Genomic DNA, 19,926 nt, shown 5'->3' on the forward strand with positions numbered 1-19,926 from the left:
ATCTCACATTCCAGTGCTCTTAAACGGCAATGTCTGTTTTAGGTATAATGCCAGGAGCCTCTTGTCGATTTGACAGCTCTAACGCAGTTCCACCTCCGGCACCGCCAAAACAACTGCTATGCGGATGTCGACTAAAGCTGATCTGTTTGAATAACGCCCTAAATCAATTACAATACAATGCTTATTCATGATTCTAACAACACAAAGTAGTAAGTGAAAGTGCTGTTACATTCATAAAATCAACGTGTGTGAACTACCATGGTTTAAAGCTTATTTTAGAGCTTGACTTTGAAACATTGACATTGTCATGATGAGGAGGACGAACTCCCTGGTGCCACACTCATATCAGGCTTTTGCATAAAATGTCAATTCAATGTCCTGATTGAAAAATATTTTCTCCCATTTTTTTCTAAAATATTTCACAGGCAAGAATTTCGTAATTGTATTTTTTTTCTTCTATTTTTGTTGTTGTTGTTTGTTGTTGTTGTTTATCGTCGTTGTTGTTGTCGTTGAACAAGGTGTAAGAAATACGTGGGGCGATGTGCAGGCTATGAGCCACCATCCTGCACTGTGGAGTTCTGCCCCACCCCTTTTTCTCCTCCGTTCAGGAGAGCGGGAGCCTCAGTCCCTGAGTTTTTTCGTGAGCGTCCCTTCTCCTCGATGTCATGCAGCGATGGCTCTTTGTACATGCAAACTGAAGAAAGGGCGGGGGAGGGGGACAAGTGAGAAAAAAAGAGAGAGATGGAGGTAGAGAGTGAAGAGGAGTGAGAGAGAGATGGAATATTTATGCAGTAAAGAGATATAGGAGAGAGCAGGAGGGGAGAGAAGGGAAGGGAGAGAGACAAGACAATAAGAGAGAGAGAGAGAAAGAGAGAGTAGGGGAGATAAAGGAGGTAAGAGAGAGTGACAAAAAACAGAGGAGATTAATTGAGAGATTCAGCATTAGTTTAGTTCAAACACACAAAACATTAGAACCTACATTTGCCCTCCAGCAGGGTTGGGGTCAATTTGAATTGAAGTCAGTCAACTCCAAATATAAACTGAAATTCCAATTCAATTTTCAATGATTTCTCAATAAACTGAAAATAAGAACCTATTTATTTAAAACATTTCAAAATTCAGATAACTTCCTGAACTGCATGACTTCAAATAAAATTGACCCTAACCCTGCCTCCCAGTACCGAGGAAGTCATTTAGCTTCTCAAACTTGAATGGATTATCTGGGTACCTGTGTCTGAGGACTCAAATCTATCAAAGGCACATTGAGGTCTTCTCAAACATACAGAATTCTTGTAATCTGGCAATCTGACATTACCCCAAACAGAATATGTCGTTATAATGTCCCATGACAATTTTGGCCTGCTGGGTCATTTATAAACAGATACAAAGATGCTTCATTAACATAGCTATGGCTTGTAAAAGTGTTATGACTCCTATTAAATGCACTTTAAATAAACCTTGACTTGATTTATGGCAGGTGTTGCATTTGAATCCAGCCCTGAGTGTGGCTGGCTGGCAGCCAGACAGTGTTTCGGGTCTCACCTTCGATGGGTCTGGGCACAAAGTGTGAGCAGGGCTTGGTCTTCTTCACCCGGTTGCCCTTCATGACAATGCCGTCCTTGTTGAGGCCCAGGTACCAGGCCCTGCCAGACTCGTGCTGCCGGAACAGCGTCGATGAGTAGATGACATAGTAGTTCTCAAACACAGACTCCTTGAATTTCGCCTCTACTGTGAACAAGTCCTGAGGAACAAAGAGAGGACAGTGTTCAAAGATCTAGCCCACCGGTTTAAAATTTGTCAAACATCAATGGAAATCTTTGTTGAGAAGGCAAAAAGTTGTCAACGAACACTAATTTTAACCAATCAGTGACAAGATTTCAAAGTTTTGTTTATTTCAAGTAGAAATCACGTTTGTTGACAACTAAAATAAATATTAACCAAAAATTGACATTGATTTTACGTTGCAGTGCATTCGGAATGTATTCAGACCCCTTGTTCTTTTCCACATTTTGTTTCGTTACATCCTTATTCTAAAATTTATTAAATAAACATGTTTCTTCATCAATCTACACACAGTACCCCATAATGGCAAAGTGAAAACAGGTTTTTAGAAATTTTTGCAAATGTATTAAAAATGAAAACAAAAATACCTTATTTACATAAGTATTCAGACCCTTTGCTATGAGACTCGAAATTGAGCTCAGGTACATCCTGTTTCCATTGATCATCCTTGAGATGTTTCTACAACTTGATTGGAGTCCACCTGTGGTAAATTCAATTGATTAGACATGATTTGGAAAGGCACACACCTGTCTATATAAGTTCCCACAGTTGACAGTGCATGTCAGAGGAAAAACCAAGCCATGAGGTCAAAGGAATTGTCCGCAGAGCTACGAAACAGGATTGTGTTGAGGCAGAGATCTGGGGAAGGGCACCAAAAAATGTATGTAGCATTGAAGGTCCCCAAGAACACAGTGGCCTCCATAATCCTTAAATGGAAGAAGTTCGGTACCACCAAGACTCTTCCTAGATAGAGCTAGCCGCCCGGCCAAACTGAGCAATCAGGGGAGAAGGGCCTTGGTCAGGGAGGTGACTAAGAACTTGATGGTCACTCTGACAGAGCTCCAGAGTTCCTCTGTGGAAATGCGAGAACCTTCCAGAATGACAACCATCTCTGCAGCATTCCACCAATCAGGCCTTTATGGTAGAGTGGCCAGACGGAAGCCACTCCTCAGTAAAAAGGCAAATGACCGCCCGCTTGGTGTTTGCAAAAAGGCACCTAAAGGACTCTCAGACTATGAGATACAAGATTCTCGGGTCTGATGAAATCAAGATTGAACTATTTGGCCTGAATGCCAAGCGTCACGTCTGGAGGAAACCTGGTACCATCCCTACGGTGAAGCATGGTGGTGGCAGCATCATGCTGTGGGGATGTTTTTCAGCGGGAGACTAGTCAGGATCGAGGGAAAGATGAACGGAGCAAAGTACAGAGAGATCGTTGATGAAAACCTGCTCCAGAACGCTCATTACTTCAGACTGGGGCGAAGGTTTACCTTCCAACGGGACAACAACACTAAGCACACAGCCAAGACAACGCAGGAGTGGCTTCGGGGACAAGTCTCTGAATGTCCTTGGCGCAGCCAGAACCCGGACTAGAACCCGATCTAACATTTCTGGAGAGACCTGAAAATAGCTGTGCAGCGACGCTCCCCATCCAACCTGACAGAGCTTGAGAAGATCTGCAGAGAAGAATGAGAGAAACTCCCCAAATACAGGTGTGCCAAGCTTGTAGCGTAATACCCAAGAAGACTCGAGGCTGTAATCGCTCCCAAAGGTGCTTCAACAAAGTACTGAGTAAAGGGTCTGAATACTTATGTAAATGTGATATTTCCGTTTTTTATTTGTAATACACTTGCAAAATGTTTTTTTTTTTAAATGAAAAAAAATGCTTTGTCATTATGGGGTATTGTGTGTAGATTAATGAGGGGAAGAAATTATTTGATTAATTTTAAAATAAGAAAAAGGGGTCTGAAAACTTTCCTAATGCACTGTATGTCAGGTTTTCGCCTGAAGGGGTGTTACCAGTGGAGGCTGTTGATGTAAGAAATTAGGAGGATGGGCTATAGGTGTTTGCTATGACTACATTACATTACATCCAGACATCACAATGAGCACATCCTCCCCACATCCCCATCCACTGGGTATTAGAGGTTGGTTATGTATAAAATCCAAAACAATGGTGGAATTTTAGCAGAACAATCCAAGTCGACCTCTAGAAGATCCTACAGTCTTAGAAAAAAAGGTGCTATCTGGAACCTAAAAGGGTACTTCGGCTGTCCCCATTTGAAGAAACCCTCTTTGGTTCCAGGTAGAACCCTTTTGGGTTCCATGTAGGACCCTTTTCAGAAAAGGTTCTACATGGAACCCAAAATAGTTCAACCTGGACCCAAAAAGGGTTATCCTATTGGGACAGCCAAAGAACCCTTTTGGAACGTTTTTTTTCTAAGAGTGTACGTCTCACTACAGAGAGTAACATTTGGTCTAGATTTCTCCTTTTTTCCAGGCCTTGGAATTGGACGACTGTGCCATTCTGTCATAGTACCCTCGAGCTGTGCACAGGTGCTCAGGGTGGAGAATGTGATTAATCAGAGCACGATACACCTCAAGTAGTATGTACACACACACACACACCTGACACATGCTGTAGACATGGACGAAAAGACAGAGATCGCCCTGTTTAATGTTTTCTGAAATTCAATTTGACAACAATATCTCTACCATCACCCCTCCATTATTTCAGCAGATGGTAATGTTTCCTTGAGCTCCAAGGGATATTTTTGTGAAGAAGACAGCGTGGAGGACAGTGGGAGAAGAGAGGGAGGGAGAGCAGTGTGAAATTGAGGGATGGAAAAGAAAACATAGAGAATATAGTAGAAGACTACATGCAATGAAATAGACAGTGACATTTAGTCAAGGGCCATGGCTTTTTATATCACCATCTGACCACCCAATCCAGATCACTCTATTCAGATATAAGATCACATTAACGAATAAAAACATACATTGTCTACAGTGGCGGTTGGTGACGTTTAAGATGAGGGAGGCTGATTTTTTTAGGAGCATGGCCTTATTTCTATTACAGCATATTGGAGGTTGTTACAATTTACCCTACGAATTCAAGTTTACAACCTAGATGCAAAGGGCGAGAGAAAATATTGAGTAATCAAGGTGACAGACAGTGACACATTCAATACCACCTGACACACTCTTGCCTGCATCAAGCTGATCTATGGTGTAATCATTAGTCCAACAGTTGCAAACAAGAGTTTCTATTGGACAAATTCAGGTATGTTTATCCCTGTTTCGTTACGTTTGCTTCCGTTTAAGAAAAGTTTTTCAACAGAATTGGCAGAATGAATACATCCCTGATCACCGCAAACACAGTTCACTTTTATAGCAAACACATTCAAACAGCATGATCTTTTGTTCATTGTATAATTTGTTCTCGCATCTACGCACTCTCCTCCTCTCACCGTTTCAGTACACAATACAACATCTGTCTGTGACCAGGCAAAAAAAACTTTCCATGCCTTTACCATAACCGCTAATCTCTACACACAGCCTACATCGTTGTCACCATATTAGCTAACATCATAGTCAACATCAAGGGCGCAACTTTCACTTGGGACAGGGGGGCATGACCCCCCTGTCCCCCCCCTCCCCCACATTCTAAATAGCATTTTTGTCCCCCCAGTTTTATCATTGCACTGTAATACTAAAAGCGGCATCGGACCATGCAGACGCCTCAGAGCGATCGGGTAGGCTGTTTAGAAGTTTCAGACGGCTGGATTTAGGACTGCACGCACACCACAGAGCGTGCGGACAGGCTGTGTGAAGGCAAAGCTTCTGAAAGGCATGGTGCTGCTGTCTGCAGCTGCTGTCTCTGAGATGTAAAAGCAAGCAGAGACAAAACTAGCTATACTTTAATTGACTGATGTACCTGGCAAGGTAACTTCTGTTTGGCTTAACAGAAAAAAAACATATTTATTCCCAGTGCTGAGCTAGTAGCTAGTAGTGTAACTGACATGTAACGTTAGCTAGAGTAACATCCCCTCTCGACTGAAGTTCTGTCTGAAGAGAATGAACTAGCTAGCTAGTAGCTACCACAGCCAGTTCAGCTCTAGTCTCTAGCTATCCGTCACGTAGCTGTATCTAACAGCTGTTATGTGTATGGAAATGTTTTCTAGACGTTTTGTCCCGTTTCAACATTAACCATTAACATTAACTTGGATAGTTTTCATCCGTTAATGTACCATTAGAGCTAGCCAAAAGCTGGCTAACGTTAGCTAGCTAGCTCATTAACTTTAGCTATTATTTTTGCCTCAATCACACGAGACCTGAATTAAACAATGAAACCAGGGGCCAAATGATTGAAGACCAATATTCTGATGTTTTTTTGACAGCACACTGAGTTTTTATTAGAGTCAGTATAGCAATGTAACGTTATTGATCTGTCAGTTTCCCTAGCAAATTCCCTACTTTTCACATTTACATGGTATAAACAGCTCTACAGGCTACACTGTCATGGTGCACAGTAAGTACACAATACTATGCTCATCATGTCCCAGCGGGGTCAGACAGCAAAGGAAGACCAGTCTACGGAGCTCAGGTGAATTTTGCAGTATATTAGCTATAACAATCAGTAAATGGATACAAAGTACCATTTTGAATTGACGGATAGACTACAGTCTGGGATCTGGGAATAATGGTAATTTCAATTATTGAACCATTGATTCTATTCTTGGATAATATCATGTATAAATGTACACCAAGGTCATTCTTTATCATGCCTCATCTGAGCAGGATCCGATGGTGACAGGGGTCTCAGCAGGGTCAGGCAGCCAGGGAAGTCCAGTCTGTGACGGCTCTGAGGTGAACTATTGCAGATACAACACTTTATTCTCTCTGTGCAGCAAACACTGGACAAGCAAGAAGCTTAAAAGAATGAAACGATTTGAAGGCAGTCTGACAAACCTCAAGTTGATTCCCAAACTGTATCCAAGGTTGATAGAGGCTTTTCCTGATGACACAAATGTCAAACAAAACTGTGAGGAAGACCTGGGAGACACTATTGATGATGATGAATGGACACAGATATGTTTGAATTCCCAGTCATGTTCATGTACTCTCAGACATAAATTACTGCAGTTTAAGACCATCCATAGAGCATACTATACTGACCAAAAATATAAACGCAACATGGAACAATTTTACTGAGTTACTGTTCATATAAGGAAATCCGTCAATTGAAATAAATTCATTAGGCCCTAATCTATGGATTTCACATGACTGGGCAGGGGCGCAGCCTACAATTTAGGAGCCAGGCCCACCCACTGGGGAGCCAGGCCCAGCCAATCAGAATTTGTTTTTCCCCACAAAAGGGATTTATTACAGACTGAATACTCAATTTCATCAGCTGTCTGGGTGGCTGGTCTCAGACAATCCCGCAGGTGAAGAAGCCGAGGGACACAAAAGGGGACATATTTGCATGTTATGATCTTGTGAAGGCTGGCTGAATTCTTTCAAAGAGTATGTTCTTTTATCTCTGGATGTCTACAGATTCTCCCTTCTCCCTGTTTTTGTTTGCTTGGAAATGTTGATACTGGAGACTTATCTGAAGAAACTGTGTAACCAAGCATTTATAGCGGCTAAGAAATGCATTGCCATGAATTGGAAGGTTGGTTATCCTCCCACAATTTCACAATTGTTGGCAGAAATGTCAAGTTATGTACCACAAGATTTGATTTGATTTATTATAAGATTAAGGGTATACTGTGCAACTTTCACAAGGTCTGGGTGCCTTATATGAAATACTGTATGAAAAAAAATGTTCTGTATTGAAAACAGGATTTTTTTTGTGTGCAGCAGTCGCAAATAGATAGATATTTTTTTCATGGCACACTAGATACCCCTCTGATTTGCATCTGTCTTAGAGGACTAATCCATTGAGGAGGCCACAGGGACACGGTCCAAGAATATGGGGATTGTGGCTCAGATGCACAAGGCACGTACGTCTCTCTCCCAGAATGCGCTCTCTCCCGCCCTTTCGTGGGTATTCATTGTTTCATAACTTCATTGTGTGCATTGTTTGGTGTGACTATCAATTCCCAATTACATATATCACCAGTAGTAGCCCACATTTACCGTTAACTTACGGTAATTTCTGTTAATGCCATCGATATATTATTATTACAGTTATTTACCGTTCTCATTGTCGGATTGGACATGTGTTTTGCAGTACTCACAACCTATGCTACACTTGTGAGAAACACGTTTTTGTTTATTACATTCAATTTATGAATTTTGTCAATATATTGTTTGTCTTTCGTTTGAAATGCTCCTGTCAACGTTGAGTAAGGACCTGCACCTGAATATGGATATAGAAGTAGGACTAGTTTACCTGGCCTGCGTGCAAATGTAGGCCTATAAACGTGCCCAGTTAGGGATGTCTGATAGTATTTCTGATCGTCTTAACTCACCACCACTAATGAGCTGTGGAGCTTCTCAACATCATTCTGAACAGCAAGTAAACAAAGTATGTTTTTAGAATAAATTGAGAATGACAATAGTTCCTCACAGTGTTTTAACAATATTTCCAGCTCTCTCTCTTTCGATAACCACTCGGCATGAAAGGGAAAAATGTAATGCTCTGATCCATTGGAAGAATCATACCTGATTACTTCTTATCCCTTGCACAAATAGCCTACAGCTGTGTCTGTCCCGAGCTCACTGGCTCAGGAAACTGAGGGCCCAGAATATTTTATACAATGTTTCAAGTTTGCTAGTGCGAGTTTCGGCAACCCAGTTAATAGTTGATACAATGTTTCAAGTTTGTTGCAGACAGGACATGAGTAGCCAATGTGATTTATAGGATATTAATTTGCAGGCTGCAATGTTTTTATGTTGGCTTTATATAGGCTATTTTTACATAGTTGGCAATGGCAATAAAAGTTAATTTTATATTTGTATCATTTTCATTTAGATAGAATGTAGATTAACCCCAGACAATGATTTTGAGATACAAAGACTATTATAAATTAAATGAAACTGTTCCACAAAAATGTACAAATCAAAATCATAACTGGCACACAGATTGGTAGAAATGGTTAGATAAATTGGCACCCTAAATGGAAAAGGTTGCCGACCACTGGTGTAGCCTATTACCGGCAACTTCAGGAGCTTAACAGCAGAATCTGCGAAGGCCAGCAGCAGAGGGAGGATGGTCAGGAACAGTTTTAATTCTTCTGGTTAGGCAATCTTGAACTCTGGCTCCCTCTTGAGTCAATTGTGTGTCTTAATTATTTAATCAAACAGCATGCTTAATGCATCAGACCAGTGCAGTAAATATAGCCTAGTTGATTTTATTGGAAATGGAAACATGGAAAAATAAACATAGGAACATTTTCACCAATTATTTTTTTGTCGTGTACAGCCCTAGTAGAAATGCAGGAAATGAGCTTCAAATGCCTCAAAATTCTGAGGGAGGACCCCCAGACCCACCGCCAGGTTATGTCCCCCCCACTTCTAAAACCAAAGTTGCGCCCCTGGTCAACATAGCTAGCTACTAGAACTAACGCATTAATAAACCTGCTACAATGATGCACCAGAGTGTACAGCAAGCAGTTTAGCAGTTACACCGGCGGGCCACAGGGAAATAAATCAATAAAAACAAAAACTTACCTTGACTTGAAAGAGTTCCAATGTTGGGGTTCCATAGCCAGCTAGCTAACATAGCATCCCTCTATGTTTTAGCCGGGTGTTTGAGTAGGCTAAAATAGCTAGCTGCATATACAGTGGGGAGAACAAGTATTTGATACACTGCCAATTATGCAGGTTTTCCTACTTACAAAGCATGTAGAGGTCTGTAATTTTTATCATAGGTACACTTCAACTGTGAGAGACGGAATCTAAAACAAAAATCCAGAAAATCACATTGTATGATTTTTAAGTAATTAATTTGCATTTTATTGCATGACATAAGTATTTGATACATCAGAAAAGCAGACCTTAATATTTGGTACAGAAACCTTTGTTTGCAATTACAGAGATCATACGTTTTTTCCTGTAGTTCTTGACCAGGTTTGCACACACTGCAGCAGGGATTTTGGCCCACTCCTCCATACAGACCTTCTTCAGATCCTTCAGGTTTCGGGGCTGTCGCTGGGCAATACGGACTTTCAGCTCCCTCCAAAGATTTTCTATTGGGTTCAGGTCTGGAGACTGGCTAGGCCACTCCAGGACCTTGAGATGCTTCTTACGGAGCCACTCCTTAGTTGCCCTGGCTGTGTGTTTCGGGTCAATGCTCTTACTGAGGGAAGGAGGTTGTTGGCCAAGATCTGCGATACATGGCCCCATCCATCCTCCCCTCAATACGGTGCAGTCATCCTGTCCCCTTTGCAGAAAAGCATCCCCAAAGAATGATGTTTCCACCTCCATGCTTCACGGTTGGGATGGTGTTCTTGGGGTTGTACTCATCCTTCTTCTTCCTCCAAACACGGCGAGTGGAGTTTAGACCAAAAAGCTCTATTTTTGTCTCATCAGACCACATGACCTTCTCCCATTCCTCCTCTGCATCATCCAGATGGTCATTGGCAAACTTCAGACGGGCCTGGACATGCGCTGGCTTGAGCAGGGGGACCTTGCGTGCGCTGCAGGATTTTAATCCATGACGGCGTAGTGTGTTACTAATGGTTTTCTTTGAGACTGTGGTCCCAGCTCTCTTCAGGTTATTGACCAGGTCCTGCCGTGTAGTTCTGGGCTGATCCCTCACCTTCCTCATGATCATTGATGCCCCACGAGGTGAGATCTTGCATGGAGCCCCAGACCGAGGGTCATTGACCATCATCTTGAACTTCTTCCATTTTCTAATAATTGTGCCAACAGTTGTTGCCTTCTCACCAAGCTGCTTGCCTATTGTCCTGTAGCCCATCCCAGCCTTGTGCAGGTCTAAATTTTATCCCTGATGTCCTTACACAGCTCTCTGGTCTTGGCCATTGTGGAGAGGTTGGAGTCTGTTTGATTGAGTGTGTGGACAGGTGTCTTTTATACAGGTAACGAGTTCAAACAGGTGCAGTTAATACAGGTAATGAGTGGAGAACAGGAGGGCTTCTTAAAGAAAAACTAACAGGTCTGTGAGAGCTGGAATTCTTACTGGTTGGTAGGTGATCAAATACTTATGTCATGCAATAAAATGCAAATTAATTACTTAAAAATCATACAATGTGATTTTCTGGATTTTTGTTTTAGATTCCGTCTCTCACAGTTGAAGTGTACCTATGATAAAAAATTACAGACCTCTACATGCTTTGTAAGTAGAAAAAGCTGCAAAATCGTCAGTGTATCAAATACTTGTTTTCCCCACTGTATATAGCTAGCTCTCTCCTCTCTCTCTCTCTCTCTTGCTTCTAATTAATTTTTGATCAATTTAATTTGTTCAAATCTGTTCAACAATTGTCTCTCTCTCTCTCTTTGAGTCATCTTCTCACCACATTTTATGCACTGCAGTGTTAGCTAGCTGTAGCTTATGCTTTTGTACTAGATTCATTCTCTGACCCTTTGATTAGGTCGACATGTCAGTTCATACTGCAAGAGCTCTGATAGGTTGGAGAATGTCCTCCGGAAGTTGTCATACTTACTGTGTAAGTCTATGGAAGGGGGTGAGCACAATGAGCCTCCTATGTTTTGTATTGAAGTCAATGTACCCAGAGGAGGATGGAAACTAGGTGTTCTCCGGCTACACCATGGTGCTACCCCAGAGAGTGCTGTTGAGGCTACTGTAGACCTTCATTGCAAAACAGTGTGTTTTTATCAATTATTTGGTGACGTGAATATATTTAGTATAGTTGTATCTAAAAAGCATAACTTTTTTACTGTTTCACTATTGACATTTTTCTGAAATTCACTAAGGATGGCCTTCCCTTCCTCCTCTGAGGAGGCTCCACTGATTGTCTATTTCTAAATAACTTATTATATCCAATCCAAACATTTCCCTTCTTTATATCTCTATCTCCTACAATGAAAGCAGTTCTTCCTCTAAGGTTTAATAACCCCGATTGCTCGCCTTAGGCTGCTTCCACTGGATGTTAACATTCACTTCTGCTAATCATGTATGCCCCCCTTATAATTCCTGAGTAAATAACAGTTATTTTGAGTTGAAGCATTATACTTGCAGGCTGTGTTACCAAGCTCACTTTATACGAAAGAAGAACACTGACTAAGTAATAAGGCTCAGTTCCAAGCAGCGCAGGGCAAGCTGAAGACAGCTTTCCACCCAACACATCTCACTGTATTTGGGGGACGGGGGACAGGGAAATGCTCCCCCTTCTCCCATCCCTCTCCACAGCCACATTAGCAGATTAAGGCTTAGTAAATCAACAGGGAGACCACTCTAGAGACAGCTAGGCTAATAGGGGGAGCCAAGGCTGAGCCAGGCCTTGGCTCCCCCTATTAGGTGGGATGAGAGATACAATGCAGGCTAATAGTATCAGATCAATTGGCTGGAGTCATTGGTCACTATTCTCTCCAATAAGAGGGAGTATTTTATGTCATAATATCTCAGTCCCTGTTCTGGAAACAATAGAATACAATGGAATTCATCTCGGAAGCCAGAATCAAATATTCTGTGCTAGCTCCAAATACTATTATTCTTTTTTTTTTGCAGAAATTAAAGAACGATGCAAAATAAATGGTTGATAACATTAAACATTATTATTGAAGCAGGAAGATAAATGACCCAGCCACTCAATTTATTGTACTGTGATACCCGTAATATCAACTGTTTACCCGTCATGGTTGCAATCGATCGATTTCTGAAACGGAGGAGGGAATCTCAGCCAGAGCCTCCTTATTACACTCTTATCACCAACCATCATCATCAACTCCAGCAACAAATGTCTCATCCTCCTGATAACACTGTCACACTTATGACATTATATAACGCAAACGTAGCTACAAAGGTTATTTTCATCAGCCACAGATCTTGATTAAGCAAAACGTCAAAAAAACGAATACACCGACAACAACACCTCAGTGTAACAAGCAAGACAGCAATCAACAGGATCGCACCCCGCGATCACACTTCTTTCCTTTTGGTTCCTGGGTCATTCCACTAAAAGAGTGTCTTTTGCATCTGTTTGATATTTTAAGTAGAAATTGTGCACCAATACTCCATTTTAAAATCCTGGTATATTAGTGCCCTTTCATATAGTCCACATGGAGAATTACATTTTTACTATGAATAAAGACTGGCTGAGAAAGATTTTAAACCACTTAACCCCAACATTTCTCAGAGTTCTCACCATCATTGTAAAGCCCTAGTTTATTTTGTTGCTTTGACAAAAGCGTGAACTGAACTCTTATTTCAATTTGGTTTAAATATTCCTTTAAAAATATTTTTTTACAAAAGAAACATTGAACATCTAATAGTCAAAATCACAGAGTAAAAGCAGGTGAGCTGGTTCTACTCTTTTTGGCCATTTTCTGGTGTTTTGTGATGGAAAACTGAGCAGGTCGAGCATAACACGTCAACCCTGTTCCCCATAGATAAACGCAGGATAAACATTGATTGTCATGAATCTTGCCCTAGAGGTTCTGCAGAGTGGTCACTAGCTGGCACAGCCATAAAGTCATGAAATATAAACCTAACCTTAACCCTAATGCGTAACCCTAACCTTAAACTATGGCCAAAAAGCAAAAAAAAGGAATCATGAATTGCAGCTGGCCCATCTAGCAAAAATCAGTCAGTTATGCCTCCAGGGCAAGATTCATGACAATAAACGTCAACCTGCTAGACCAGGCCTGGGCAAAGGCCGGCCCGGGGGCTGGCCCAGAGGCCGTATGTGGCCCGCGACCTGATTCAATACGGTCCGCGGAATCATGCACATATCACAAAGAATTTGCATTAGTACAGTTTTAAAAGCCCAATGAATACTCACCTTTGTGTAATGATTTAACTCCCACCACTTGTGGGACATTTATTTTGAAGGCACGTATAAATAACAACTGCACGCGGACAGACAGTGACTGAGTCTGACACACGTCACAGTTACAAATAGTAGCTCGCTAGAAATTGCTCAAAAATGAGTGTTTCATATATTTCAAAGAAAAGGAAAGTAGACAATGAATGTAGCGTGTTCCAACAAGAGTGGATATCAAAATATTTCTTTATTGAGGTATCAGGGAAAGCTGTGTGCTTAGTGTGCAAAGAGAGCATCGCTGTCTTGAAAGACTACAACTTGTCCCGACACTTCCAGACGAAGCATGCAGAGAAATATAGGAATATGTCGTCTGAGCAGAGGGCAAGTGCATCGAAAGAGTTGCTTTCTCAGTTGCAAAAGCAGCAAGGACTTTTCACAAAACTGAATGCAGTTTTGTGAGAGCTATGTACTGTCCCACAAAATTGCTAAACATAGCAAGCCATTTGCTGAAGGCGAATTCATTAAAGAAAGTTTGACCCTGCAGCAATAATTTGCCCCGACAAGAAAGAGCTGTTTCAAAATGTTTCCCTGTCAAGACGAACAGGTACACGGCGTGTTGAGGACATTGCAGAGAATAATTGAAAGACAAGGTAAAGGATTTCACCTACTTGTCCTTGGCCCTGGATGAGAGCAGTGATGCACATTGCACAGCACAGTTGTTGATATTCTTACGAGGCATAACCCCAGACTTTGAAATTACAGAGGAGCTTGCTTCAGTGCAGTCAATGAAGCGCACAACCACAGGGAAGTATTTATTGTAGGAGGCTAATAAGTGTGAGGCAAAGCTGGGACTGCGTTTTGAAAAGTTATCCAGTGTGAGCACAGATGTGTGCCCAAACTTGACAGGAAACACATTGGCCTTTTGAAAAGGATACAAGATCAAGTAGCTGAGCTGAATCCAGATCAGAAAATTATTTTCCTGCATTGCATTCTTCTTCTTCAGGAGGTGCTCTGTAAATGTGTTCTGAAAATGAGCCATGTTGTGGATAGTCACTAAAGTAGTAAACTTCATAAGAGCAAAATCTTTAAACCACAGGTAGTTTGTCTCACTTTTGGAAGAGACAGAGTCGGGTCATACAGATCTCCCCTACCACACAACCGTGATATGGCTGAGTTTGGGGAAAGTGCTTCGAAGGGTGTGTGGGACCTGAAGTCGGAGATTGCTGAATTTTTGCAAGATAAAGAATGGTTGGCTGATTTTGCCTTCACCATGGACATCATGGCCCTCATGAATGAACTGAATTCCAAACTACAAGGCCTTTTTGCACATCAGATGAAGGGTTTGACAAGGCTATACAAGGGAAAATGACTACTCCTGACCCGCCAAGTAGAAGCCAACAATCTCACTCACCTTCTGAGACTACTAGGACGTTTCCTATCAGATGACCAGAGGGAGAAGTATACATCGCTGCTGCGTGCTTTGAACGGTGAGTTTTCTTGCTGTTTTGAGGATTTTCAAAGTGTTGGAATGACATGCTGTTGGTTTCCTCTCCTTCACCTTCAATGTGGATAACGCTCACACTGACCTGCAACTTGAGCTTATCGATCTTCAGTCTGATGCAGTGATTGGAGAACTATTCAAAACAATGTCACTGACGAGGTACTATACATCTCTCGATTAACAAATCTTTCCAAAGATTAGGAGTCATGCTCAGAAGATGTTTGTACTGTTTTGGTCAACCTATGTAAACTCAGCAAAAAAAGAAACGTCCTCTCACTGTCAACTGCGTTTATTTTCAGCAAACTACATGTGTAAATATTTGTATGAACATAACAAGATTCAACAACTGACACATAAACTGAACAAGTTCCACAGACATGTGACTAACAGAAATGGAATAATGTGTCCCTGAACAAAGGGGGGGTCAAAAAAGTAACAGTCTGGTGTGGCCACCAGAAGCATTAAGTACTGCAGTGCATCTCCTCCTCATGGACTGCACCAGATTTGCCAGTTCTTGCTGTGAGATGTTACCCCACTCTTCCACCAAGGCATCTGCAAGTTCACAGACATTTCTGGGGGGAATGGCCCTAACCCTCACACTCCCATCCAACAGGTCCCAGATGTGCTCAATGGGATTGAGATCCGGGCTCTTCGCTGGCCATGACAGAACACTGACATTCCTGTCTTGCAGGAAATCACACACAGAACAGGCAGTACAGCTGGTGGCATTGTCATGCTGTAGGGTCATGTCAGGATGAGCCTGCAGGAAGGGTACCACATGAGGGAGGAGGATGTCTTCCCTGTAACGCACAGCGTTGAGATTGCCTGCAATGACAACAAGCTCAGTCCGATGATGCTGTGACACACCGCCCCAGACCATGACGGACCCTACACCTCCAAATCGATCCCGCTCCAGAGTACAGGCCTCGGTGTAACGCTCATTCCTTTGACGATAAACGCGAATCCGACCATCACCCCTGGTGAGACAAAACCGCGACTCGTCAGTGAAGAGCCCTTTTTGCCAGTCCTGTCTGGTCCAGCGACGGTGGGTTTGTGCCCATAGGCGACGTTGTTGCCGGTGATGTCTGGTGAGGACCTGCCTTACAACAGGCCTACAAGCCCTCAGTCCAGCCTCTCTCAGCCTATTGCGGAGTCTGAGCACTGATGGAGGGATTGTGCGTTCCTGGTGTAACTCGGGCACTTGTTGTTGCCATCCTGTACCTGTCCCGCAGGTGTGATGTTCGGATGTACCGATCCTGTGCAGGCGTTGTTACACGTGGTTTGCCACTGCGAGGACGATCAGCAGTCCGTCCTGTCTCCCTGTAGCGCTGTCTTAGGCGTCTCACAGTACGTACATTGAAATGTATTGCACTGGCCACATCTGCAGTCCTCATGCCTCCTTGCAGCATGGCTAAGGCACATTCACCCAGATGAGCAGGGACCCTGGGCATCTTTCATTTGGTGTTTTTCAGAGTCAGTAGAAAGGCCGTTTAGTGTCCTAAGTTTTCATAACTGCCTACCGTCTGTAAGCTGTTATTGTCTTAATGACCGTTCCACAGGTGCATGTTCATTAATTGTTTATGGTTCATTGAACAAGCATGGAAAACAGTGTTTAAACCTTTTACAATGAAGATCTGTGAAGTTTTTGGGATTTTTACGAATTATCTTTGAAAGACCGGGTCCTGGCAAAAAGAGTTTATGTGAACAGACATTTTCAGCGATGAAATATAACAAGTCAAGGCACAGATCATCATTGTATTTATATTCCGGCCCCCTTACCATCCGCGTCTGAATCTAGTTGATGATCCCTGGCTTAGTGCATTAATGGGTGTAGGCCTATTGGTGAGGTGGGGAGATGAGGGGGGCTGTGGAAAGTTTTGACTGACATTTTAATAGATTTTTTTTGTGATAGTACTGCTCCCAAAAAATATGCAAGACAGTCAAGTAAATTTTAACATTGATTAATTTTAAGATTTGACTATAATGTGTCGGGTATTTATAAAATCCACATCGTGGACAACTCAAAAAAATATGTTTGACCTCGATCTGAGAAAACACTGATGGCGGAGTAGACCAATGACAGTGGTTTGTTCATAAAATAATGGTTGCTTGTTGACACTGAAAGAAAATCCCCCCCACCCCCCTTCTCTGCAATTGCATTTGAAACTTTTATAGATGGAGGCATCAATAACTTATTAGGGTTGGACCCACAGCACAGCGGCATACAAAGTCAGTGGCCCCACTCTTCCCTTCTTTAAGAGCCACGCAGAGATATAACCGCTAAGAGGCCTGTTGTACACTCTTAGAAGGTGCCATCTACATCCTAAAAGGGTTCTTCGGCTGTCCCCATAGCACCTTTGAAGAACACTTTCTGGTTCCAGGTAGAACCCTTTTGAGTTCCATGTAGAACCCTTTTGAGTTCCAGGTAGAACCCTTTTGAGTTCCAGGTAGAACCCTTTACACAGAGGGGACAGCCTAAGAACCCTTTTGGAACCCGTTTTTCTAAGACTAAAGCGAGACTGTGCTTTATGTTGGGATGTCAAACAAACGAATGTCTCCAACCTCTGCAATTCCATTCTTTAAGGATTTGTCCTTCCCCTTTGAAATCTGCTGTTGATCTTGGCCAGAAAAATACCCAAGAAATAAAGTACCCCCCTCCCCTCTCTATAAGCATGGTCCCAAGATACATTATAGTGCTCCAAAATAAGGGGGGTAATGGTATTTTCCAAACATTTAGGAAACACCTGTTTAGTGAGTGTATTACGCAGTGAGTGTATTATGGTCAGAGAGCATTCATAAAATCTCCATTTGGAGAGTGGTTGTTATGTGTGTGTGTGTACTGTACTATTTCTCATGGTTCCCGGAGGATGACCCCAAAAACATACTGGGAAAATATGGGCCAGTATTTATCAAGCATCTCAGAGTAGGAGTGCTGATCTAGGATCAGGTTCTCCCTGTCCATAATAATCTGATTCCTTATGATCTAAAAGCAAAACTGATCATAGATCAGCATTCCTATTCTGGGACACTTGATGAATATGGGACCTGAAGAGAGGATTATATATCACCAAACTGGAGAAAGAAAAGGTAACGTAGGTGGAGAAATAGGGAACATGAGAATAGGGAGGGAGGGAAAGGAAGGAAGAAGAAAAGGAAGAGGAGGGAACGGATAGAAATTCGAGATGGAAAGAGAATAGGACTGAGGCAGACACTAAATAGCTATTATCCATAAATAACCGAAGAGACAAAGGTTGCATCCCAAATGGCTCCCTATTCCCTATGCAGTGCACTACTTTTGACCAGAGCCCTATGGGTGATATCTAGAACCAAAAAGGGTTATTTGGCTGTCCCCATAGGAAAACCATCTGAAGAACCCCTTTTCGAGAGGGTTCTACCTGGAACCAAAAAGGGTTATCCTATGGGGACAGCCTCAAAACGCTTTTGTAACCCTTTTTTCTAAGAGTGTATGTAGGGAATAGGGTGACATTTGGGACGAACAAATACAGACCTGTTCAAATGCAGACCTACAGTGAATCTAAACTGACTTGGTACACAGTACTAAATCCGTATTATCCAGTACAACAAAAGTACCAGTTACTAAAGACTTTTTCTAGAACAAGTTTTAATACATCTAGAATATAATCACACACACACACAAACACACAAAAACAAACACACAAAAACAAACACACACACAAAAAACACACACACAAAAAACACACTCAGAGTCAGTCAAGTTTTAGAGTAGCAGAGGCAGGACTTACTGAGGTGTAGAGGAAGCCCTCTCCATTCATGGCTGCATAAAGGCCGGCCTTCACCCCCTGGATGGCCACCACCCGCAGCCCCACCGGGATGAGGTTAAACAGAGCTGAGGAGAGAGAGAGACAGGGGGAGGAAAAAAGAGAGATACATGAAGAGATACATGGAGAAAGAGACAGAGAGAGAGAGAGACAGAGAGAGAGAGAGACAGAAAGACAGGAAGGGATAGGGAGAATGAACACAGGTATAATAAAGGTCACAGTTTATTCCTACCCACCTTACTATTTAAATACAGTACAGCAGTAGAGCAACATCACAGTACTGTGACTTTCACATTTCGGAAGGGTGTTGACTGAATGGAAACCAGGTTCAGTGTTCTCTGGGGGTCATTGTATTGAATAAGGTAGGCTGTGGAAGGAAAGTGATCTATGGTGGATCTTTGAGGGAATAAGGGGAAAAGGTAATAAGCGAATCGGATACGAACCTCAGGTGTAGGGGGGAATGTGCCAACACTCCCTTGTCAGATGCACTGATTCAATTTCACTCAGTGAAAATCGACAGGCTCCTTGGTTGGCCAACAAATTGCCTTTGTAAGCAGAAAAGAGTAACGCATACCAGAGGCCAGGAGAGCAGCGAAGCAAGAGCCCAGAAATGATGTGTGTGTGCGTGTGACTGTGCATGTATGTGTGTAGATGTCTAAGCACGATGGGGGTGGATCAAAAGAAATGCATGAGGGAGAGTGAAGTGGAGTCCGTGTGAGTGTATGTGTGGGATAAAGAGACTGAAAAAATGTGTACATGTGTGTGTGTGTGTACTCTGTGCAGGGGCGTCATGCCTATAGGCCAGTGGAGGAGAGAGAGTGTAGAGTCACACACACAGCGTTTTATTTGATTTTAGCTGCCGGTGATAATATTAGCCGCTACCATTTTATGAAGTTGGCTTTAGCTAGCCAGCTAGATAGGTTCCCAATCTCCCAGCCTCATAACTAGCTACCAAGCCATGTCATGCTATGTTGGTGTTTCCTTTTTGGCAGTTACCTGTAGTTAGACAAACTACTATAACTTATAGTAGTAGTAGTTTGTCTAACTACAGGTAACTGCCAAAAAGGAAACACCAACATAAAGTGTCTTAATAGGGCGAGCCAGAACAGCTCCAATGCACCTTGGCATAGATTCTACAAGTGTCTGGAGG

General features: G+C 42.4%; 1 protein-coding gene across 5 annotated transcripts in view; it reads right to left on the reverse strand.

Moving 5' to 3' along the window:
* Window positions 1–411: 411 nt before the first annotated feature.
* LOC139547532 (fibroblast growth factor 12-like) overlaps window positions 412–19,926 on the reverse strand; it is a 121,709-nt gene continuing 102,194 nt past the window's right edge. For all 5 annotated transcript variants that reach the window (XM_071356402.1, XM_071356401.1, XM_071356399.1 and 2 more), the window contains 3 exons: window positions 18,741–18,844; window positions 1,543–1,741; window positions 412–694 (listed from right to left, as the gene is read on the reverse strand). In XM_071356402.1, coding sequence (XP_071212503.1) covers window positions 549–694; window positions 1,543–1,741; window positions 18,741–18,844 — 449 coding nt within the window. In that variant the 3' untranslated portion in view covers window positions 412–548. The remainder of the gene's footprint in view (window positions 695–1,542; window positions 1,742–18,740; window positions 18,845–19,926) is intronic.

Source organism: Salvelinus alpinus, chromosome 21, assembly GCF_045679555.1.
Source record: "Salvelinus alpinus chromosome 21, SLU_Salpinus.1, whole genome shotgun sequence".
Classification (NCBI taxonomy): Eukaryota; Metazoa; Chordata; class Actinopteri; order Salmoniformes; family Salmonidae; genus Salvelinus; species Salvelinus alpinus.